This window comes from Talpa europaea (genome assembly GCF_964194135.1).
Source record: "Talpa europaea genome assembly, chromosome: 7".
In the NCBI taxonomy this organism is placed as follows: domain Eukaryota; kingdom Metazoa; phylum Chordata; class Mammalia; order Eulipotyphla; family Talpidae; genus Talpa; species Talpa europaea.
Genome location: NC_140074.1, coordinates 2,846,973 through 2,871,110, shown reverse-complemented (window position 1 = coordinate 2,871,110; position 24,138 = coordinate 2,846,973). Strand labels below are relative to the sequence as shown.

Here is a 24,138-nt window from a genome sequence, read left to right as displayed (position 1 = left end):
TCACCCGCGGGAACGCAGCTCCCGGACGTCCCCGAGGTCCTCGGCGCCCGCGGCCGCATGCAGAGGGGGGTCGGCCCCCCGCGCGCCCCCGCGGCCGGCCCCGCACCGCCGGCGAGTCCCGGGCGGCGCGGTCTCCGGGCGCCCCGGGGGCGAGCGCCGACCCGCGGCTTCCCGGGGGCGGCCCGAGGCGGGTGCCGGTGCCGTCGGCGCGCGGGGCGGGCGCGGGTCCCTCGCCGCCGAGCCCTGCGGGAGGGGGACGCGGCGTCAGGGCCCGCTCGGAGTTGGGGCGAACTTCGCTGCGGGGCGCGGGCGTGTGCGCGGGGCGCGGGGCGCGGGGCGCGGGGCGCGGGGCGCGGGGCGCGGGGCGCGGGGCGCGGGGCGCGGGGCGCGGGCTGGCGCTGGCGGCGCCGGGCTGGGCGGTCTCCCCGGAGCGCGCCCCCCGCCGCCCGTCACGGGGCCGCTCGCCGCGCACAGCGAATAATCGCGCCGTGACATCCCCGCTGACAGCGCGGGGGGCGGGGGCGCCGCGGGGACGGGCCGGCCGGGTCCGCGCCCCCCGCCCCGCCCGGCGCCCGGGTCCGCGCCCCCCGCCCCGCCGGGGCGCAGCGCCTCCCCGCAGGTCGGGCGCTCGGGCGCGCGCCCCGGGCCCGCCCGCGCCTCGCCGGCCCCCCGCGGCCGGGTCCCGCGGCCGGGGCGCGTGGGGCGCGGGGCACCCCGGCGTGCGCGCCCCGCCCCGCGGCGCCGCCGACTCACCTGCCCGCGGGCCGCTCCGCGCGCGCCCCGACCCCGCCGCGGGCGCGTCCTCGGGGCGCCCCCGCCCGTCCCGGGCAGGGTCCTGGGGCTCCGCGGGGTCCGGGCCGGCCTGCGCCCCCGGCGCCCACCTCCTCCTCGCTCGGGCGGCGGGGGGCGGCGCGGGGCTCTCGCGCCCCCGGCCCGCGCGCCCCTTTATTTCACGATCATCGCGAGCCGCGGCCGCCGCTCAGCCCGCGCCGCCGCCTCTGCGGCAGCATCGCAAAGGCAACCGGGTCAAACTTTGCAGAAACTCGGCCCCGCGCGCCCGCAGCCGCGGCCCGAGCGCAGCGCGCGCAGCTCCGCGCCCCTCGCGCCCCGGGGTGCAGGTCCGCAGGCGGCGGGCGGGGGGGCGGGGGGGCGGGGGGCGCCTCCTCCTGCCGCCCGCCCCGCTGGCCACCCGCGCTCGCGGCGCAGCCCGCCCTCCCCGGCGCGCGCCCCCCGCCCCCCGGCCCCCCTCCCCTCCCTCCCTCCCCCTCCCCCTTCCTCCCCGCCCCGCCCCGCCCCCGCCCCGCCCCGCCCCGCCCCCTCTGCGGCCGCGGGGGGCCCCGGCGCACGACACTTCCTCTCCGCGCGGGGACGCCGGGAGCTGTAGTCCGGCTCCCGCCGGGCCCGGGGTCCGCGCCTCCCGCCCGCGCGCCCGGCTCCCCGCCGGGGGTCGCGCCGCCCCGGACTCCTGCCGCTGGAGACGGCCAGGGCTTCTGGGGGTTCCAGGGCTGGGCAGCTTGGGGGCCGGGACAGAAGTGGGGGCGAAGGGCCCCTGTCTCGCCCCCCCTGTCTTGGGCCTCTTGGCCCCAGACGCACGGCCGGGCCGGCGGGCCTGTGGGCAGGTCCACGCGCGCTGGGCAGCCCCTGCGGGGCGTCTGCTGAGCGCCCTTCACCCGGGGGCCCTGACGCGGGGGGCCTGGAGCGCGCCCCAGGCCCACCCCGGCAGGTGCCCCTGCTGGGACCGCAGGCCTGAGGCGGAGGTGCCCTTGGAGGTGCCCAGGGCGGCAGCTGGACAGCGGCCGGGGAGCCGGGACCCTCTCGAAGCAGCTGCTTGCCCCGGCCCCACCCCCACCCCCACCTCGCAACTCCCCACCACCCCCCCGGGAAAGGCCAAGGGGTTTATGGCATCAGAAAACCTGGCGGCCAGGCCAGAAGACTTGCCTCCCCACGACTGACTTCCAGGGGCGCCCAAGGCTGAGCGCTGGGCTAGTGGTTGGGGCCACTTCCCAGCCAGAGCCCCCTGCGCGCCAGTGGGGACGGGGATTGGAGGGGCCTCTGGCGCTTTGAGGTGACCCGCAGACCAAGCGATTCATCTCATAGCAGCCCCAGCGCAGGCAGGGGAGGTGCTGCTGCCTCTTCCCAGCCACATTCTGCCCTCGCCGGGCCCACAGCCGTGGACACCCGCCGGCCGGCGAAGCCCCAGCCTTTCCCGCGCAGCACTAAATCCTGCTGAGACCAGGGCGGGGGGCTGAGCCGGTGCCTCAGGGGCCCCGTGACCTGCTCACAGCCTCAAACCCCAGCCCAGCCAGCACGGAGGCCCCATGTCAGTGTCCATATCTGGCCTCCTAACCCACCGCGGTCTCTCAGCGGCACCCCAGAAACAGTCTGTCCCTCCAGGATCCATTACAGCTTCCAAGCCTCTGTCACCAGATCACGGCTCTGCTAGTCAGTGTATCTATATAGGGGAGATTAACTTTGGGGTGTCCTCACCTTCCAACCCCTGTGGCCCCCAGAGCCTGGAGCAGAGGAGACCCTACTGGCCAGGGTGCCCCCTGAGGGCAGGGCCGTGGGCCCCGTGAACATGTGCGGAGCCGCACAGCTTCCTCCTCGGCGGTGTCCCACCAGTGGTGCGGGGTGCCGGCGGGCGCGGCCTCCTCCCTCAGCCACCAACCTGTCACGTCGTCACAGGGCAGTGCTGTCTGGGCCGGTGTGAGGCTCGGTTCTGCGGCCCAGGGGGCCTCTGTGGGCCTGTTCGCCAGGGTGGCTCCCCCAGGGCTGGGCCTGAGTCAGAGGCCTGAACCGGCATCCCCTGACCCCGCACCCCACGGGGCCTCCTAGGTCCTGGCTGCTGCTCAGGCTCTCCGGCCCCTCTGGCTGCGGCCTCCCCACGCAGCCCTGCTCCCTGCTCAGCATTCCTGGGGTTCTGTGGGCGTTGGGCACAGACCCCCGCTGTCTCAGCCCCTGGCAAGGCCACGATGCATCCGCACAGGACAGGAGGGGACATCTGAGCTGCCCGACCTCACCAGTACGCTCACGCCGCCCTCGGACCCCTGCGCTGGCCCTGCCCTGCCCCAGAGCGACGCCGCTGCTGCGAGTCGCCAGTGCGTGGGAGAGGGAGGGCTCAGGGCCCCACCCAGAGAGGGCGTCAGTGGGAGGACAAGGCCCCTCCAATCCAGGAGCGACCAGGGAGGTGGTGGAAACCCAAAGTCACGCAGCAAATCAGAGGTGGGAACAACGGGCCTGGCCCAGATGGCTTTAACACGCAGCCCAAACCTGCGGGGAGCCCCCCGAGGGCTGCAGCAAGAACCCGTGCAGCCTCACCCCACTGAGCACCCGCTGAGGGGGGCCCCCGCATGGGTCACCTCCACGGCTGTCCCCAGCGGCCTGCCCGCCGGGGCCGTCGCCCGCGCCAGAGATGCGGACACTGAGAACTTGTCAGGGGAGGTGGGGGTGGAGCCAGGACCCCGGCTCTGAGCCCTGGAGGTGGGGTGATGGGGGTGCGGTCGGGCTCTCCCCAGTGTCCCCTGCAGCTGTGGGGTGTCATCGCCAGTGGCGGGCAGAGGGAGTCTCAAGGCTTCTCTCCCTCCTGGACCTACTTGCGCCCCGGGGCCGCTGCCGGTCCTCCCTCCCGGAGCTCTCGGCGCCCAGGGGTGCCGCTCTCCGGAGGGAAAGGCATTTCACGGGAGGAACAGCCCTTGTTCCGCAGACGGAAATGTGAACGCGGAATCCGTTGCCCGGGAGACCGGGTTCTCTCCTTAACTGTGTGGGGCCGGAGCGGGAGCCACCGGCGAGGCTGGGGGCAGAAGCCCAGGCCGGGGCGCAGGGCTTGGAGAGGCGAGTCCGGGGACCCAGCGGCAGGGCTCACCCGGCTTCGCTGCTGCTCCTCGGCCCGCAGGAACCCCCGAGCAGGCCCAGGGCCTAGAGGCCTGGCCCTGCGGCCCCGGGTGCAAGGACCCCACGCCCAGCGCGGCCCTCGGAGGCGGCTCTGAGAGGACCCGGGTCTTCTGGCCCCGCTCAGTGAAGATGTGGCTCGTGGGAGGCAAGGGCGGGGCCAAAACCCTTCTGTCTGGGGGGACGCGATCTCGGTGCCCCAGCTCCGGCCCGAGCAGGAGCCCCTCCGTGCGTGGCAGGCTGGGCACGCGGCAGCCGGTCCCCCCACGGCTCGCGCCGTCTCCCCCGGAATGGCCTGGGCGCCTGCCTGGGCTGGGCTCTGGGGCCGGCGTCGTGGGAGCAGAGCCGGGCCACGCCAGGCCACGCTGCACGGGTCCCCTGGCGCCAGCGCGGGCCAGAGAGACGCCCGGGCGCCCTCAGCAATGCCGGACGAGGTGTTCGTTAGCGTAAATAATCAACAGGCTCCCGGCCCTGCCGCCGGTGCTGCGCCATGGACGGCCGCGAATCTGGGCGGTTGGGAGGAAGTTCCCACGTGTCCCGCCTCAGCCAGAGCGGCCCGCGGGGTGCGCCCGGTGGGGCGTGGGGGGGGGGGCGTGCCGGCTCCGCGCGGGAGGGAACGTGTGTGATGTGGGGTGTCGGTGTGAGCCTGGGCGTCTGTGTGGGGACACATGGGCGAGCGGGGCGCGGGGCGTGAGGGAGGTGTGATGGAGTGTGTCGTGGGAGTGAGCACAGCAGGGGTGGGCGTGGAGGAGTGTGTGTACTGCAGGGCGAGGTGTGTGCACGTGTGAGCGCCCGTGTGCCCGTGTGTGCGCACAGAAGGCGTCTGAGTGTGTGCGGGGCTGCATGGGGCATGACCGAGTGAGCGTGGGGTGCAGTGTGTGTGCGTGGGGGGGCACCGCGCGGGGGCTGGCGGGTGTGCCTGCGCGCGGGTGTTATCTCTGGGCTGGCTGGGGGCGGCTTTTAGGTTCTGGCCGGGTGGAGACTCCTTGGCCTCAGGAGGGCAGGTGGAGGCCGGTGGGGGCCGGTGAGGGCTGCTCTGCTGCCTGGCAGGCTTGAGCGGGTGCTGTGGGGGGCGCAGGGCGGGATGCCTCCGGGCACCAGCTCCTCTCTGCCCCTCTGGGCGGCTTCTCCCCGACTTGGAGGCTTCTGGACCCCGGCTGGCGGAACCAGGACGGCCTCTTGAGCGCACCTTGGTCTGGTGTCCCAGAGCCGGAGCCGAGCCAGGGGCCGCAGGTCAGGCAGCGGGCAGAGTGGCCGCCCCCCACCCCCATCCCCACCCCACCGCCTCCTCGTGCACCCAGCACCTTCCGGGGAGAGCACCCCCCCCCACAGGCCGCGCCCCTCAGCGCCCCGCTGGCGGCCAGGAGGGAGGCGGCCCAGGCAGTCGGGCGGCACTGGGAGTTCTCCAAGGTGCTAAAATAAACCCCGCGAAGGATCAGGTTTCCCGACCGACCGAAATAACCCGGGAGCGGCCTTGGAAACACGAACCGAGAAAGCGGAGCCGGGGCGGGGGCAGCGAGGAAAAGGCTTTGCACAGGGCTCCCTCCCTCTCCTGGCGGGCACCCCGCCCTGATGCGCCCCCCCCTCCAGGCTTTGAGTCTCCCCAGAGAGCTACACGCCCCTCCCCTCCCTTCTGGGGTCATCCCCCCAAGGAGCTGGGGGACTGTGTAGCCTTCAGACCAGCACCCACCCGCCCACAGGGGGTTATGGCCAGGGGCTGCGCAGCCCCTGCTGGCCGCCGCGAGTCTCCGCTGCAAACACGCGTGTGTCCCAGAGACCGGGCGAGGGCCCCCGAGGGGGTGACCAAACCCCTGGCCTCTGAGCTCAGGTTCTCGCTCCGGTGATGGGGACGTGACTGAGCAGAGCCCAGAGCAGGGTTAAGTCGCGTTCAGGACACAGGCTCCGTGGACTCGGCGGTGAGCCTCGGGCATGGAAGACCGCGAATGTGTCTGCACTGTGCAAACTGCTCTAGGCCTCCACACGGCCTAGGGCCTCTCCCGCCTCCGTCAGGCGGGCCATGCGTCCACGTGCTCATGGCCGGAGGTCAGGCTCGCCCCGAGTTGGCATCCTGGTCAGGCTGGGCCCCTCTCTCAGCCTGGGCGGTGCAGACATGAAGGAACAGGGCCCGCGGGGGCAGGGTGACGGCCTGGAGGCCAGGCGGCCTGCAGGGGTGGGCCATCAAGGGGCCATCTTTGTGACCCCCACTGCCCCTGGCATGGGTCTGGCACACAGTTTATTTTATTTGTGAACAAAAGAACTAGAGTGTAGGCCAGAGGTGCAGGGGGTGAGCGGACTCACCAGAAATCCACTGCCGAGGGGAGCAGCAGGGAGACAGGAGGGGTCTGCTGTGCTCTGTGGGTCAGCTCCCTGGCCAGGGATCAAATTCAGGCCACCAGGGAGGCCCCCAGTGACAGTTTAGACCTCAGGACATGTTTGATGAATAAGCCCATGAATGAGCAAGGGACAGACAAGGCCGAGCAGCAGGGATGAAGGGTGTTACGCTTGGCCGAGAAGACGCCCAGGGCTCCCAGTTCAGGGCCCAGCCAGCCACAAGCCTGCTCTGGCTGACCAGCTACGTACCCTCACGGGCGATGTGACCACTGCGGTCTGCCGCTCCCACTCGCCCACGTGGGACACGGGTGCCAGGACTACCCTGCAGGCTGAACACCCACGATCCCGTCACACCCCAGGCCTGGGCACTGCAGCAGGTGCTCGGGTTGGCCCGTCAGGCTCCTGGGGATGCAGCTGAGCACCCCGTTTTACTTGGCACCTGCCACACTGCCATGTATTTACGATCTGCATTTGGCACCGTGGGGTGTGTAGGCGGACGCCAGGCCAGAACAGTTTTGAAGAGTCATAAAGTGGAAACCGTCTACATGTGCAGTAATAAGGGCTGGCTCACGGCAGCAAGGGCCCAGCACATGGGTGACAAGCAGCCATGGGGAGATGATGGGTTGTCATGGAAACACGGCCAGTTTTATTTTAAGGGAAAATGGTAGGTTTTTCTTTAAAGGGCATATAATGTGATGCTATTTTTTAAATGCATATTTGTGAGTGTATATGCATGTATGTGCGATGCACCAATCCAGAGCGTGTGCTTGTTGTAAAATGCGTGTTGGAAATGAGACAAGTGAAAAATCCCTTTATGACATCACAGTGTTAACAGCGCTGGTCTCCAGGTGGTAGAATTATACCTGCGGCCTCTGTATTTATTGGATTTATTGCAGTAAACATGGGACACCTTGATAGTATAAAAAAATACAATTATACTGTTTATTTATAAACTGGCTGATAACTTCACTGATGTGTGTCGGTCCCCTCAGGTGGCCGCAGGAAGAGATTAATGAAAGCATGGGCTCAATGAATGAACCCTAAGACTGAGAAGAGTGGCCTGCGGCAGATGCACCTGCTTTGCGAGTGACTGACAGTGTGAACAGGGGCCCCACCTTACAGAGGAGAGGAGCAAGTGAGCCCCTCACCCCATTCCCCCTGTGGGGGAAACAGGCCAGGAGGGAGGGCTGGCAGGTCTGGCCTGAGGCCCCTCAGCTGACGATGGCTGAGCCAGGGATTGAGCCCAGGGCTCTGCCACTCCAGAGCCCACACTTTCTCCACTGCTGGGCCGGAACCCAATCAGGCTCCCTGGCCCTCCCCAGTGCGGAGCCCATTGTGGTTCTCAGCTTGCTGGCAGCCCAGGGCAGATCAAGATGCTGACACAAGGCTCTGGGTATTAATAGCCCCTCTCTGGAACGGGTCACTCTGCCCTCCTGGGGTCAGCCCCGGCCGTGAGCCCCAGTCGGGAAGAACAAGTGAGCACAACCAAGTCCCCATAGTCTGAGGGGTCTCGGCCCAGAAGTCCTCCGGCCCCACCCCAGGGAACACTTGGGGGTTGGCCTGCCCTGTTTGGGATTCCACCTAAAAGACGTCATCTCTTTGAGCCGCAACTTCCTTATCTTTAAAGGGGATGAAACCATGGTGACGTCACGGGTGTCATTGACGTCACAGGTGTCATTGCTTACGTGATGTCATTGAGCTAAAGCACACAGAGAGCTCAGCATGCGGTCCAGGACCCGGTGGGGGTCGGCCTGGCTCATGGGGTCTGCGCTCCCTTCCTGGGCGTGTCGAGTCCATGACAGGATAGCACCTATGGTCATGGGCTGGACACTGGCCTGGAAATAGTAAGAGCTCAGTAAAGTGGGACTCATAAAAGTAATATTTGAAAATTCTCCCTATTTCTTGAACCAGAAAAAGGTAAGCAAATCAGTGATCAGGAAGACCACCGTGCCCAGCTGCAGGTCAGCCTGAGGCTGTGCGGCTCGAGATCAGCCAAGAGCGTCTGCAGAGCAGCTGAGGCTGAGCCCTGCCCCTGAGAGGCTGGAGCGAGGCATCTGGGACACCCTCCCCGTGACTGCACGGGCTGATGGAACACTCTGGAAGGGGAGGAGGAGGAATGCCAGGACTCTGCAGGGACCCAGGATGAAGGGATCCTGGAGTCTGCTATGGGCTGGGGTCCCGAGCAGAGGGGTGGGTCCTGCTGGGGGAACACCCGGAAGGCAGACGAGATGGCGCCTCACTCCTTAGGCAGGGTCAGTCCCTAACCCATAGGCCTGAAGACTCAGCACTCGGCGGCGCTGCTCCGTGTTTCACAGACACTATCCATGACCTCGTGCGGCCCTTGGCACACAACACTATTATTCCCGTGTTACGGGAGGAAAACCCAGGGCCACAGAGACCACATGACTTGATCCCACTTCCACAGGGGGGCGGTGGAGCCCTGGGTCGCCCCTGCATTTTATGATTTGAGCCCATGGGCTGGCACCCTGTGGGCAGAGAGGCTCACCCCCAACCCAGGCAGCTCCCTGCCCTTGGGAGGCGTTGGCCCTGCTCCCTGGGGCTGTGGGTGGGCCTGCCCAGGCCCCAGGACTGGAAGGGGAGTCGCGGTCCTGCCCACCTCCAGGCTGTCAGGAGACCCGGGAGCTCACTCCTCACTCGTGTTCTCGCTAAGTCAGCAGCTTCCCTTGAGCTTGGGCTGTAGAGACGTGGGGTCCCCATAGTCAGCCAGGTAGGCGCCTCAAGCCCCAAATCTTCGACGGGGCCCACCTGGTCTGCCCTGTTGGGATGTGCAGCTTCTCATGCCCCCTTTGTTCACGCTCTGGCCAGGTGGGCCTCCCAGAGCTGTCCCCAGCCCAGCGCTCCCCCCACCCGTCCTTTCTGCAGGAAGCCCCCGAGACTCCCGGACAGACCCAGAGGCCTGAGTCTATGATCCTGCCACAGGCCCGCACACACGAGCACTCATTTACACGTGTCATTTGCTTCATCGCCGCTGAACGGTGAGCTGCCGGGCACGGGGACAGTCGTGACCCTCTCCGCAGCATGCCCAGCCCCCAGCTCGGTGCCAGGGGCTGGGCAACTATTTATGGGTTTCCCAAAGCATCGCGTTGCTCATCCAAACCCGGCAGTGCAGGCAAGCGCCAGAGGGCAGATCCGTCCCCTCCCGCTGAGGAGGTGAGACCTGGGAGCATCAGCGATGGGCTGTGCTGCCCTGCAGCCCCTTCAAGACTGAGCAACAACCAAAGACACAGGCCGGCTGCCAGCTTCTTCTTCACAGGACACAGGTGCTGTCCCCGCCGGGGGCAACTGGGCTGCTTCCGGGGGATCCAGGCAGGAGCTTTCAGGGACGGTCCGCACTCCATCTGGGGCTTGGGGGGGCCAGGGACCCGGTCCGAGCCGCCCAGGCCAGCGGTGGGGGTCGGCCTGGCTCATGGGGTCTGGTCTGCTCGGGGAAGCTGGGAGAAGCAGGGGTGCTTCCAGGACCCGCATCCGGACCTCGGCCCGGGCGCAGGCAATGCCAGAGCGGCAGCAGGACTACATTTCCCAGAGTGCCCCAGCCCAGGCCGAGAGCCATTGGGAGATTTAAATAGCCCAGGCCCAGGCAGCCCGGCCGCAGCTGTGTGCGCGGCGGCTCCCGGGTGGCTCCATTGGCGCTGGCCCCGCACCGGTGGGCTCGATTGGCTGCCCAGCTGGCACTGACGTCCGCGCCTGGGGGCAGCCGGAGGTGAAACAGCCATGTGCGAGCCTCCTGTCTATATTTAACAGCTGCTGCGGAGCGGGCAGGGCAGCAGGGCAGGGCAGCAGGGCAGGGCAGCAGGGCAGCTCTTGTCTTCGGGAGGAGGCCCCTGCCGCCGGCTGGCACCAGCCTGGCTTCCTGAGCGTCACCATGCCGGCCTCCCAGAGCCGGGCCCGGGCCCGCAACAACGTCCTCAACCGAGCCGAGTTCCTGTCCCTGAGCCAGCCCCCCAAGGGGGTGCCTGAGGCCCGCAGCTCGGGCAGGAAGGCTTCAGGCCCCTCGGTGCAGCCCCCCGCCCCTGGCGACGGGCCCCGGGAGCGGGAGCGGCGCCAGTCTCAGCAGCTGCCCGAAGAGGACTGCATGCAGCTGAACCCCTCCTTCAAGGGCATCGCCTTCAACTCCCTGCTGGCCATTGACATCTGCATGTCCAAGCGGCTGGGGGTGTGCGCCGGCCGAGCCGCGTCCTGGGCCAGCGCCCGCTCCATGGTCAAGCTCATCGGCATCACAGGCCACGGCATCCCCTGGATCGGGGGCACCATCCTCTGCCTGGTGAAGAGCAGCACGCTGGCCGGCCAGGAGGTGCTCATGAACCTGCTGCTGGGTGAGTGAGCCGCGTCCGCCAGCTCCCCAGCCAGGAGGGAGCCCGCCCCACCCCTCCCGGCCGCCACCAGCCCTGAAAACCCACTGGCATGATCTCAGGAGGCTGACAGGAAGGGTGCCCTCGAAACAGGCAAACCTCCAGCTTGAGGGGGACAGGGCCGGGACTGTGAGGATGAGGGTCCCCTGCAGAGTGGGGCCCTGGGAACCAGGGGAAGGGCCTGCTCTCGGCAGAGTGCTCCATTGCCCCAGGGGCAGCTGGAAGGGAAGTGAGGGCTGGTGGTGACCACTTTGAGGGGGAGAGTTGGTGTGTAGTGGGGGTCCTGAAGAAGAGTCACCCCCATATGACCCCCAGGCCACAGCGTGGGCCCTTGATTTTTAGGCTGTTTGCAAACAACACTTAGTTCAGGGACCCTGCATGCTGCCTGGGACTCCACAGGGCCTGGGGTTCTGGGGATCCAGCCTGGGGCTTCCACCCACTCACAGACTCGTGGAGTCCTACGGCCTTTCAGTGAGTACTGCCTTTGCCGGGCCCACGTGCAAGGCAGCCCCCCTCCACCCGGGAGGGGGCCCCCAGCACCTCCCACCCCGACGGTGCTCGGGGCACCTCTGCTTCCCTCCATGCTGGGCCCACATCCACCCCGCGCCCTTCTCAGCCCGGCCACCACCTTGGGTGCCAGTGAGCAGGGTCTCAGGCATAGCAAACACCCACAGGAGTCTCAGGTCGAAAGAGGTGCAGGTCGCACCCCTGAGATCCACCGTCCAGGGGAATTCATGATAAAACACGGAGCTCTCAGCGTCACAGCCGCTCTGTGGGCCTGGGGAGTGTTGGTGGCCAGAAGCTCCCGGCAGGGGCGCTGGGGCCGACGCCACCCCTTTCTCCGTTACGACTTACTGCACTGCGTGTACGTTATCCGACAGCATCCCGCGTGGCTGGGCGCCTGGGAAGCTGGGGCTGCCCGTAGAGCCAAGGCCGAGGGCCTCCTGGGCGGGCCTGGCGCATTCATGGACTTGGGCGGGAGGTGCCAGGCTGGGGCTTCTGGGGCAGAGCCGCTCAGTGCCTCCCGAGGCTCTAGGTACCTGGGCAGGGGGCTGGGGTGCCAGTGTCAGCGGCCAGGGCAGGGGACCCGCCTCCCTCTCAGCCCGGCTCCCTGAAGCCCCAGCCACCTCCCTTCCTGGTGCCTGGCTTGAAGGCAGGGAGGCCACCTCTGTACCTGGCCCAGTGCCCTCTGTGCAGGCTCCGCATGGGTCACAGCCTCACTCCAGCCCGCCATGGCCCACGAGGGTGGCACCGAGGCACAGGGCCCCGGGGTGCAGGACCGGGGCCTCTCCTGCTTGTGTCCCTGAGCCTCCGGCGCCGTCCAGCGACCCGCTGCTGGGCAGAGGGGGCGAGGCCAGCACGTTCTCTCGCCAGCAGAGAGGCAGTCATTGCAAAGTTTTTAAAAGCCTTGCTTCTTGGGCCTCCCCGGTGGCGCAGCGGTTGAGCGCTGGGTTGCGAAACTGCGCACGGCCTCTGCGGCGCCGGTTCGATCCCCGGCTGCTCCCCGGCCACCGGAGGAGGGTCCCACATGGCGCGCAGCCCTCTCCTGCCGCCCGCTGCTCCCCTCAGCAGTGTACTTCGGTCCTTCTGCCTGCTCTGCTCCCCGCTCTGGCTCTGGTGAATTCTCTCACCCTCCCGCGCTTCTGACTGTACCCAGTGCTTGTATAAACAAAACAAACAAACCAGCAAACAAATAAATAAAGCATGCCTCTATTAAAAAAAAAAAAAAAAAGAAAAAAAAAAAAAAAAAAAAAAAAAATAAAAGCCTTGCTTCTTGAGCGCCATCGCGTCCCCAGCGCCATGCCGTGCATCGCCTGCGTTTCCCGATTCAAAAATCTTTGTAATGAACTTAAAGGTAAATGTGAATAGGGCCGCTTTGCGCAGGCGCTGACGCAGGCTCAGCCGGGAGGCCCCTTCGAGGCCCCTACGCACGCGTCTGGGAATGAGCCCTGGTCCCCCACCCACACACCCACAAAGGAGCCTCTGGCACGTTCTCTCCCTGGGGCGAGCAGGTCACCTGCCCAGCAGTGTGTCTGGAGGCCTGGGCTAGGGGCGGGGGGTGGAGTCTTTCAGTACTTGAGATGGGCTTTTTCGGGGTCCTGCCTGGCCCCCACTTACTCCCTCAAGCAGTGGAGTCAGTCCCCATCCCTCGGGCTGTTTCCTACTCTGTACATGCGCCTGCAGGCAGCAGTGGGGGTTCAAGGTAAAGCAGGGGGCACTGTGGCACCCTGAGGGGCCCTGAACTCCGGCGCTTGGCCCGAGAGGGGCTCCCTACTCAGCTGCCCCCAGAACCTGCCGCCCAGTCCCCTTCAGCTAACACCAGAAGGGGTGTCACCTGCAGACACCAGGGTTTACTGGGGGACTTTGGACACACGACTGTGCCTCTGTGAGTCTTACTCTCCTGCTCTGTCAAGTGGGTTGTTGGCCCCGGTGCCAGCCAGCGCCATCACCACCACTGCCCGCCCGCGGCCCCCGGCTGGGGGATCCCAAAAGGTACCGATGCCCGGTGCCCAGGCCCCTGCTTTCCCCACGCCCGGCCTGTCCTGAGGGGACACATCCTCCTCCTGTTGCCGCCACCGGGGCTGCCTGTAACATGCGCTTATGAGGCTTTCCTGACGATGAAGCTGCACCTTCCTTTTTCTGTGATTTTTTGGCAGTAAAGTATACATAACGTAGAATTTGCCATTAAGTCCATTCACCACCCTCCTCTCCAGAATGTTTTTCATCTTACAGAATGAGCCCATCCCCCTTCACCTCTCGCTCCCCAGCCTCCCATCACTCCCCACCCCTCCCCCACCCTTGGCCACACTGCTCTCCTCTCTGCCCCGAGTTTGTCCTCTGTGGGTACCTCTCACAGGTGGAATTGTGCAGGGTTTGTCCTCTCGTGGCCTGTCTCGGGGTAATATCCTCCAGGGCCATCCGTGTGGCCGCAGGTGTCAGCACGTCCTTTTCAGGGCTGAGTAATATTCCACAGTGTGGCCGGACCTCACCTGCCAATGCAAATTGTGTGGCTGAACTGAGGTGTCCACACATCTGTCTGAGACCCTGTTTTCAATTCTCATGAGTTCAGACCCAGAAGTGGGATCCGCGCCCCCACACCCTCCCGTGACTTTCTGTGTGTGGTTTTGGGAGCGTGTGTCATTGCCGTCCTAGAGGCGTGAGGTCGTGTGCCGTCGTGTTTCCCTGCAGACGAGTACTTCCCTTCGACACTCTCACGGCAAGGCAACGTTCAAACACTGCAAAGTTGGGCCTTGAGAACGAGAGCCCCGCCCCAGAGATACCCCCTCCAGAGGCCCCGGGCCTCTCGCCGTTCCCCGGCACTTCCTTCCACACCGTGTTGCTCAATGACCTGTGATGATGTGGCCCGGCTTGGCCTCCTGCCCCCCCGCCGGAGGGACCTGCTGGGCACGAGCCTCCCATTTGTCATGTGTCTCATCCCCCCCAAATTCCATCACACCCAGCATGAGGGGTTCAGAAATCGGAGCCGGCTTCCTCAGCCCACAGCACCGCGCCCCAGACTCTCCATGTAAGCTGGCCACCCTGCCCTCCGGCCCCTGCGCCCCAGGACAGCTTAGGTGACCCCACACCAGTTCAAATGGTCTGGCCCTAAGTGATGGATATTCAGGCCAATCCCAAACACTCCCGCCGGGGACAACACCCCTGTCCCCTTCCCCAGCTCCTCACCTCCTCGGTGGGGCTCAGCGCTGTGGTCGGCCCCTGGCGTCCTTCTGCTGCCCCCGAACAGGTGACCCCACCACACCCCGTGTATCATCCTGGCCCCTCCCTTGGTCCAACGGGAGACATGAAAAAAGGAGGTGCCGTCAGGCAGGCTGGTGGGCGTGGCCCCCCTCCAGCCACCCCAGAAGAGCCGGGGCTCCCGGAGTGAACAAGGTGCTGTCCCACTTGCCTACCACAGTTCTGATTTCCTGGTGCCCCCAAGTCTTCCGAGCTGGGAGAGGCGGCCTTAGCATGCTGCAAAGGAGAAAGTAGCCGCTGCAAAGTGACGGACTCACTCGGACTCCCCAGGCCAGGGGAGGTGGGCACAGGCAAGGAACTCGTGAGACCCCCCAGGAGCTGAGGGCCGCTCTGGCGGAGGCAGGGGCTGCCCTGGTCAGGAGAGAGGCCTGCAGGCACCCCTGCACGCACACCCCTGCATGCACACACACCTGCATACACACCCCTGCGCATGCACACCCCTACATGCACACACCCCTGCATGCACACACCTACATACACACACCTGCACGCACACCCCTGCATGCACACACACCTGCATACACACCCCTGCATGCGCACACACCTGCATACACACACACCTGCATGCACACCGCTGCATGCACACACACCTGCATACACACACCTGTACGCACACCCCTGCATGCACACACACCTGCATACACACCCCTGCATGCGCACACACCTGCATACACACACCTGCACGCACACCCCTGCATGCGCACACACCTGCATGCAAACACCAACATGCACACTCTTGCACACACACACACCTGCATACATACATATCTGCACACACACACCTACATGCACACCCCTGCATGCACACACCCCTGCATGCACACCTACATGCACGTACACCCCTGCATGCACACACCTGCATACACACAGCCCTGCCTACACACACCCCTGCATACATGCATGCGTGCACACACACACACACAGAACTCCCGAAGACAGAGACTGGAGACCTACTGCCCCCTTGGAATGTCCCTTCTGCCCCACCTCTGGGCTCACCACATGCCTCCCCACAGTTGTATCCTTCTGGAAAGCTGCACTGGGGCTTAGAATAGCTGTGTGTGTGCATGGGCACACACGTGCGTGTGCTAAAGCACATATGAAAGGTGTTGGCTCAGCTCTAAGTGTCCTGCCGAGTGGTGTTAAGTCCGTTCACGTTGCTGCTCCACCAGCACCAGTTGCAGTTCCTGGACGTTGGCATCTTCCTCAGACTGATAACTCTCGCCTCTTCCCTCCTCGCAGCTGTCCCCAGTTACCTCGAATCCACTTTCTGTGACTTTGCTAGTCCGGGGACCTCATAAAAATGGAGTCACGTACTATCTGTCCTTTTGTAAAAATAACTCAAAGTGTGCGCAAGTAACGGGGGTTTGCGGTGCGAAAAATAGTCAAAGGCAGGACAACCGAAAGACAATAAAAATCACCCGCCACCCTCCCTCCCAGCACGAAGCACCTACGGCTCAGACTTTGCTCTCTGCTTAGAAACGCATTATTTACATCTGGCCAGGAGAGGCTCCCACTGGTCCTCCTGCAGGGGCCAGGGCTGGGGCCTCCTGGGAGCAGGCCTCGGAATGTGGTATTTCCTGAAAGGGGACATCGGGAGTCCCCACCCCCAGGGGAGGGGGCTGAGGGGGGAGGGAGAGGGCTGGGGTCCAGTGACCCTTTCTAGGGTGCTTGCTGCACCAGGTCTTCAGAACAGCCTCCAGGGTGACCCCCATTTTATGAGGGTGGGGGAGATGGGGGACACTCTAAGGGCTGGACATGCTAAGGTTGGCCAGTTGTTACAGGACAGGGAGCGGGCAGCCCTGTAACACAATTACAAGGTGCGACCTTGAAGCCCGTGTGGTGTCTGATTCTGGGGCCCAGGTGGAGCCAGCGCCCCAGGGAGCTGTCCCTGTCATACAGCAAGTTGGGGGGAGGGTCTCTGGAGTTTGGCCGCCCTCCAGAGCCTGGCCAGAGCACTCTCTGCCCAGTGCATCTTCCCCTGGGCCTGCCCCCTCCCTCGGAGCCCGGCAGGGAATGTAGGTCAGGGAGAGGATGGGCCTTGTGACCAGAGTGTGCAGAGCCTCGAGCAATGGCGCGTTCACGTCTATTCCTGGGCCCCGGGTGACCTGCAGAATCCCAGAGCCACAGGGCCCCACTGCAGGCTGCGGGCGGGGGAGGGCGGGGCAGCACGAGGGGCGTTTGGGGGCGCCCTGCCGGACAGCTGCCCCCCCTGCCGCCTCTGCCTCTCCAGGCTCAACCCCGATGGCTACAGACACAAATCAATAAAAACAGAACTATTTTTAAAAATAAAACTCGGGGGCCTCCCCGGTGGCGCAGCGGTTGAGCGCTGGGTTGCGAAGCCAGGCGAGGGTCCTACATGGCACGCAGGCCTCTCTGGCCGCCCCACTGCTCCCCTCAGCAGTGTACTCTGGTCCTTCTGCCTGCTCTGCTCCCCGCTCTGGCTCTGGTGAAGTCTCTCACCCTCCCGCGCTTCTGACTGTGCCCAGTGCATGTATAAATAAATAAATAAATCTTTAAAAAAAAATAAAATAAAACTCGGGCAGCTCAGTGCTCTCTTCCATGCAGAGAACAAGAGCTACAGGAAAGCTCCCCAGGCCGGACACCCCCCACCCCAGACCTCATGCCCAGGGCAATGAATGAACCACGGATGGGTTGGCCCCGTGGTCCCCAAGGGGCAGGAGACGGGGACAGCTCCACCTGGAGACACAGGGCCAGGCAGAAGCAGCACGGCTCTAGCAGGCCCAGATGCAGGGGAATGGGCGGCCTCGGAGCCTCCCTGGGGGGCCAGGGAGGGCCCCCCTCCCCACCAACTGCACCCACACAGATGCCACTTTCCTCTGCTTCCTGTGCTGCGTCCGCGTGTGCTTGCGCTGGGAAAGTGCTTCCCTGATGAAATGTGAAGGCCCAGCTCAGCCCAGTGGGTCCTGTGATGCCCCCAAGGGGGATTGTGCCCCAGGGGAGGGCGAGGCACCAGCCCCACCGCCTTCAGAGGGAGGTCCAGAGCCGGGTGGGCAAGTCAGAAAGCCCTGTCCCGCCCTCTGCCCCTTCCAAGCAGTTCCCTTTGGCACCGATGCCCTCCAGGGCAGGTGGGCAGGGCAGGCAGATTTCAGCCAGAAAGAATGAGCTTGAATCTCCCGGGTCCACATGAGGCCCTGCCCTCAGCCGCCCCAACACCCAGCCCGGAGCCACTGCCCCTGGTCCAACACAGGCGCCTGCCGGGCCCCCAGAAAAAGAACCCCTTTGTCCACACACCTGCTGGAGGCCTCCCGGCCTCTGGGGCCTGCAGCTGCTTTCCTGGGCCAGACCAGGAGGGACTCAGGAAAGACCCCAGCAGCGGGGCCGCCGGCCATGCCCTGGCTGTGCTCAAAGTGTCACAGGCCCCTGCTAGCTGGTCTGACCCTGCGGTGGCCTGGGGGACAAGAGAGGGGCCCCGGGCTCGGACAGGGGAAGGGCTTGTTCTTAGTGATGGGGGGGCTGGGCCTTGAATCCCACCTTTGACTCTAGAACCTGTGACTGCCCCTCCCTGGGTGGAGACAGCCTGAGGCCCAGGTAAGGGGGGGTGGGGGGCTTCACTCAGCCTGCCCACCCCTCCCCCCTTCCCTTGGGCAGCACCTCAGGGGTCAGAGGCAGCCCCCCACCGGCTCAGGGGTTCTCCCCCTGGGATGGTGACCTCCCACAGGTTCCAGCAGGCTTCCCAGCCCAGCCTGGCCTGCGCTGGCCACCTCCCTCCCTGCTAGCACCTCCTGGGAGACATGGGCTCCCGACCAGTTGCCATGGAAATAACTGGGGGGGGAGCTGGGGACATCCTGCCTCCCTCTGTCTCCTCCCCTTCCGGCTGGGCTGGGTGTGTCAGCCAGCCCTGTGGCTCTTGACCCGGACCAGGAGTTCAAATCCCCAACTGAGGGAGCAGACTGCGCGCTGAGGACAGAAGTTCCGTATGTACTAAACGGGGAGCTGGTATCCATCGGGAGCCCCCTGCACACGCATGTGCAGGGCCGCGTGTGCCACCTGGGGGTGGCGCCATGTGTGCATGAGAGTGTGCAGCTGCTGTTGAGGCTGCCCGTGGGCAGAGAGGAGTTCCAGCCCGGTGGCCCCTGGCTTCCGTTTGCACGTTCTCTGCAGCGAGCACCTGTGGTGTCGCCTCCCCCAAGTGTCTGTTTAAGTCTGAACCAGGGCAGTTGCGGGCCCAGCGCCTGGATGGCCACTCTAGGTTGCTAGGGGCGCTCCCAGGGCATTTGTCCTTGGTGGTGGTCACCCACTCTTCTCCGGTGCTTCCCGTGTGCTGGGCATGTGGGGGGGCAGTTTGCTGGGATTTGCCCACTTTAATGTGTGTCCCGGGGGCCCTCTGGTCCATACCCTGAAATGGCCAGTCACCCCTCCCAGAAGTCGGGGTCCAGCGCTCATCTTACAGGCAAGAAAAGTTAGGGGGCTTGTCCAGAATTGCACTGCCCCATGGACCCCTTGGTTGCATCTGGGTAGTGGTCTTGGAGGGGAACTGTGGGGTGCTGGGAATGCACCGTTTGGGGCCTGACCTGTCTGGGATCAGGGAAGGCCTCCCTGAAGAAGGGACATTTAATCTGAAGGACAAGGAAGAATAAGTCAGTAAGGGGAAAAGGCAGATCATTCCAGAAAGGAGCACATGATATGAATGCCTCAAGCGCTGAGGCATCATCTTGTCCTCTGTACAATGGGAATGATGCGGTTTGGCTGTTGTGGAAAACAGCTCGGCAATCCCTCCCAAAGGTACATAAAACTAAAAATGACCCAGTAATTCTGCTCTGAAATTTGTTCTCAGAAGTGAAAACAGCACTCAGCAAGTCACTGCACAGGAGTGCACGGTTGTCCACAGTAGCCAAAAGGTGCCAACCACCCAAACACCCATCAGTGGATGAACAAATGGTGATTATAGGCACATGGTGGAGTACTACACGGTCATGAAAAAGGAATGACGTCCTGACACATTCTCAAAAATTTTACATCAATCAAGTCAGACCCAAAGGTCACTTTTTATATGATTTCCTTTATACAAAATGTTCAGAAGAGGCAGATCCATAGAGAAAGAGTAGATAAGTGGTTGTCAGGGGCTGGGGACCAGCACTGACAGCTTGGCGGGTATGGGGCTTACTTTTGGGGTGATGAGAATGATTTGGAAGTGGATAGAGGAATGACTGCACAACATTGTAATGGCACTAATTGCCGCTGAATCGTACACTTAAAAATGGTTAATTATGGGGGGTCTCCCTGGCGTTGTAGGGCTTAAGTCTCAGCACTGTCACCACTGCAGCCTGAGTTTGATCCCCAGCCAGGAAGCTAACCCACATATGGTGCAGCAGACCTCTGCTGTCTCAGCTCCCCTGAGCAGGGTATTTCAGTAAATCCAACTGTTCTGCTCCCCACTCTGTCTCTGATGAATCCTCTTGCCACCCCCACACCACTGACCAACACCCCAGTTATTCTACGCAAAATAAATAAATAAATAATTTTTTAAATGGTTAATTGCATGTGACATGAATTTCACCTCAACTTAGAACAAAACAGGGAGAGTGAGGTCCTAGCCTCAGGGCTGGTGGGGACTTCAGGAAAGTCTCACTTGTCAGGCCCTCTGAGGTGCCCACAGTGTCCCTGGGTGCCCCGATCACCCACTCTCTCAGTTGGCACCTTTACTGAAGGCCTCCCGCCGTGAGCAAGTGGGGTGCTGGCCCCCATGCAGTGCACATAGAGTGGGAGAAGAGACGAGAGAAATGCACAGGGAATGTCTAGTGACGGGAGGTGCCGTGAAGGGAGACCGAGCGGGCAGAGGTGGCAGAGGCGGCGGGCGTGTCTACGTGGTCAGGAGGAAGTGAGCGTGTGATCAGGTGCCTACCCCAGGCAAGGGCGTGCCAGGCGGAACAGCACGGGCAAAGGCCCTGTGGCAGGAGCGAGCCTGCAGTGGGGGTGCCGGGGGTGGGTGGGGGAGGTGCCTGGCAGCATTGACGATCCCCGGCCCCTCTCTCCTGCCACAGCCCTGCTCCTGGACATCATGACAGTGGCCGGAGTGCAGAAGCTCATCAAGCGGCGCGGCCCGTTCGAGACGAGCCCCAGCGTCCTGGACTACCTCACCATGGACATCTACGCCTTCCCGGCCGGGCATGCCAGCCGCGCGGCCATGGTGTCCAAGTTCTTCCTCAGCCACCTGGTGCTGGCGGTGCCCTTGCGCGTCCTGCTGGTGCTCTGGGCCTTCTGCGTGGGCCTGTCGCGCGTGATGATCGGGCGGCACCACATCACCGATGTCATCTCCGGCTTCATCATCGGCTACTTCCAGTTCCGCCTGGTGGAGCTGGTCTGGATGTCCTCGAACACCTGCCAGATGCTCATCTCCGCCTGGTGAGCTGCCGGCCCGAGGTTCTGGGGCCAGGGCGGCCAGAGAGGGGCCGGGAGGCGCTGGGGCCGGCCGGGGAAGAGGGGTGAAGCCGGCAGCCCCAACTCATCTTCCCTACCTTGGCCAGAGGCCGCTGAACTCAGGTCAGCCTGCCCCAGGGACCGGTGCGTCCGGGGGTGCTGGGGGCCCTGCTCCTCGGCCCAGTCTCCGAGTGTCCTGTCCAGGCGGGCCGGCCCAGCCGTGGGGACAGCCCTGCTTAGCTTCCGCTCTGGAGGAAACAGGCAAGAACCAGGATGGCGGGAGGGCGGAGGCTTGCTCGTCCTCTCGCCGTCATGACTGCTGAGTTCTTGGCTGTGCCCGTCACGCCACCGCACGACGCCTGGCAAGATCCCGCCAACCACCGCCCCGCGCAGGTGCCCTTGCCGTCGCGGCCACCGAGCGCTCCGGGCAGCTCTCCAGAGGGTGCCGCCGCCGCCGGCCACCAGCCCACCGGGGCGCCAGGAGGAAAGGGCCCGTGGTCAAGTAGCCAAGGGAGCTGCTGCAGGCCCTGCGCCCACGGGACATGCCCGAGGGTCGGGGCTGCCCTGAAGGCTCTGGCAAGTCCTGTGAGAAAGGAAAGCCGCCTCTGAACCTGAACTTACTTGACCCCAGAACCCTTCTCACAGGGGTTCAGCTGTAGCGACCCCCCTCAAGGTCGTGTCTGGGAGCTGCAACCCCGAGCCCAAGGCCGGAGGCGTGAGCTGGCCTCTCCCAGCGCCCGGCCCTGCAGCCGGGGAGGCCGGTGTCCGAGCCACGGCCCGGGAGGCCCACGCACGGCCCACGGCCTCGGTGCCGCTTTGGCCCCCAGGGGCCGGACTCCGTGTGACCTAATAGGTCGTGTCCAAGTCAGCTGCTGTGGACGTGCATTTCATGCGACAATACAGATGACGTGCAAACCCGCCTGGCCTGCGTGTTTTTGCCCCGTGTGACACAAGCCTCCGGGCAGGAGAGTCCCTGCCAGCGTGGGCAGTGGCTTCTCCAGGCCCAGCGACAAGTGGGGGCAGAGGGCGCTAACGTCCCCGCTGGCTCCCGGCCCCGTGGTCTGGGCCCCCCACGCTGCTCTGGCCGGGGCCTGGGCCCGCACCTTCCGGGAAGCCCCCCGGGGAGGCCACGGAGCACCCCCTGGGGGCTGAGGCCCTGTCTCCCCACAGCCTCAGGATGCTCCCCCTCACTACTCTTCCCGACCCCCAGGAGCAGGCAGGTGACCGGGCAGACACAGGAGCCTGGGGGCGGCGTAGATTGGGGTGCTGCGTGGAGAACTGGGGAAGCGGGGAGGGGGAGCGGCCCCAGGAAGTGGACTTCTATGCCCGCAGGGCCTCGGTGAGCCAGAGGAGACAGGGCTGAGGGCCGGGAGCCGCACCCACTGCGGACAAGCAGGAACCCCAGTGCCTGGTAAGTTTGAGGCTGAGGATGGAGGTTCCCCAAGGGAGCACCCCTCGTACCCCACAGTAGCCCTGACTCTGTCTAGGGTGCCCCTTGCAGAGAAGAGAAAAACAAGATCCAGGCGGGAAGGGACTTGCCAGAGCTGGCACAGCCAGTCTGCCTGCTGGGTCCCAGGCCCTGTCAGCTCCCCGCTGGGCCTTTGCAGGACCCAGACCCCAGGAGGGGAGTCCCAGGAACAGCCGGGGCTGTCATGTCACACCCCACAACCCAGTGGCTTAAAGCAACAGGAACGTAATTCCCCACGTGGTTCTGCGAGCCAGAAGGCTCGGGCCAAGCTCTCCCAGGGTCTTCCTGCCCTGGGACTCTGGGGAGCAGCCTTCCTCTCCCCTCCCAGCCTCGGGGGCGGCCCCCCCTCTGCCTTCCCTCCTGTGTCCACACACAGCTCCGCACTGCGCCGCGCCCGCCCAGCCCCAAAGACCCTGTTTGTGAACACAGGCAGCTTGTGGGCACAGGGAGTCAGGGACACCCAGCCGCACACACAGGCCCCTGGAGGAGGAAAACAACTTCCTCTGGCAGACGTCCCCCTGGGACAGGGCCGGGAGGACAGCCGGTCCCTCCAATGGGCGGTCCCCTGGCCGCAGAGCTTCCTCAGGCCCAGACTGCTACCTCCCCTCCTGCAGCAGAAAGTCGGGGGTCCTCAGTGGCCTCCCCACTCCGGCCGAGGCCCCTGCAGTGGGGAGCCAAGGGCCCCACCCAACCTCCCCCAGCCCTGGCTTCCCTCCTGAGCCGCCGGTGTGCCTCAGCCTCCTGGATCTGGACACCTCCACCCCATCTTTGCACAAAGAATCTTGGGTCGTCGTCGGCCTGGCCAGGCCACTAAGTTTAAAATCTCCAACTTCCAACCTTGACTCTTGGCTGCTTCTGGAACCTTTAAATTACACTCTGCACCTCCCCACGAGGGGCTGAGCAGAAGAGTGAGGGTCTTCTTTGCCCTCGGGCCCGTCCCCCAGACCCGTCACCCGCTGTGAACGGGCTCCAGCTTCCAGCTCGGCTGGGACAGGCTGCAGCCCTCCATGGCCCACGTCCCCAGGAAGGAGCCGGTCCCCAGGGCTGTGCTTCTGCAGGGCGTGTGGGGAGAGCTCTGAGGTCTTCAGGAGGAGGACGGGTTCCCAAGAGAGCAGGATCCTTGGCAGACCCCCTCCACTTAGGGGGGCGGTAGAATCCTGAGTGTCTTGAACTGTGAAGAAGAGAGGGCCCTAGGAGGCACCCCCCAACCCTGCAGTGTCAGTGCCCTGGGGGTGAGCCCAGGGAGGGAGAAAAGGGATGATGGAGGGGAAGGGGAAGGGAGAGAAAGGGAAGGGGAGGGAGGGGCGGGGAGGGAGGGGAGGGGAGGGAGCAGGAGAGGGAGGGGGAGAGAGGCTGTGAGCCTTCAGGAAGCGCCACCCTGCACATTCCTGGAGAGGCGGGTGGGGAGGTGGGTGGGGAGGTGGGTGGGGAGGTGGGTGAGGAGGTGGGTGACAGCTGTCCCAGAGGCCCAGAGGCCCAGGGCCAGGTGTGCGCATGCGTTCAGAGCTGGCTGTGCTCACAGCCAAGAGCTGCCCCCCTTTCCTGGTGAACTCTAACGACTGGGGTTCACGGTGAGCCTGTGCTGCATACCCGGCTGAGCCCCAAGTGGTCAAGACTCCCCCCCTTTCTAAAGAACACAGGGGCGCAGCAAGATTTTGTTAAGGATTTTTATAATTCTTTTCATGAGACACTTCTGTGGCCTGCGGGGGATTGTCCTGTGTCTCCTGCAGTTGTGGGGCGCCGCTGGCCACTGGCTGCTTCTCTTTGAAGATTTGTGGGGGATTGGGGCCTGGGCTGAGGGGATCCCCGGACCTTGCCCTCCACGGTGTGTCTATTTGGCCTCCTTAAAGTTCCCATTTGTCAGCATAAAGAGCAAGAAGTTGGGGCTCTGCAGCCCCCTGTGACTATTATCTAGTGATGGTGCTGGGGTGGGAGCCTTTTTCTCAA

The 24,138-nt window shown here is 64.8% G+C and overlaps 1 protein-coding gene across 1 annotated transcript; it reads left to right on the top strand.

Moving 5' to 3' along the window:
• Nucleotides 1–9,935: 9,935 nt before the first annotated feature.
• Nucleotides 9,936–20,712, top strand: PLPP7 (phospholipid phosphatase 7 (inactive); the record flags this gene model as incomplete). Its single annotated transcript, XM_084238125.1, has 2 exons — nucleotides 9,936–10,553; nucleotides 20,348–20,712. The coding sequence occupies exons 1-2, from the start codon at nucleotides 10,103–10,105 to the stop codon at nucleotides 20,710–20,712; spliced, it is 816 nt and encodes a 271-aa protein (XP_084094251.1). The 5' UTR covers nucleotides 9,936–10,102.
• Between the last annotated feature and the right edge of the window lie 3,426 nt (nucleotides 20,713–24,138).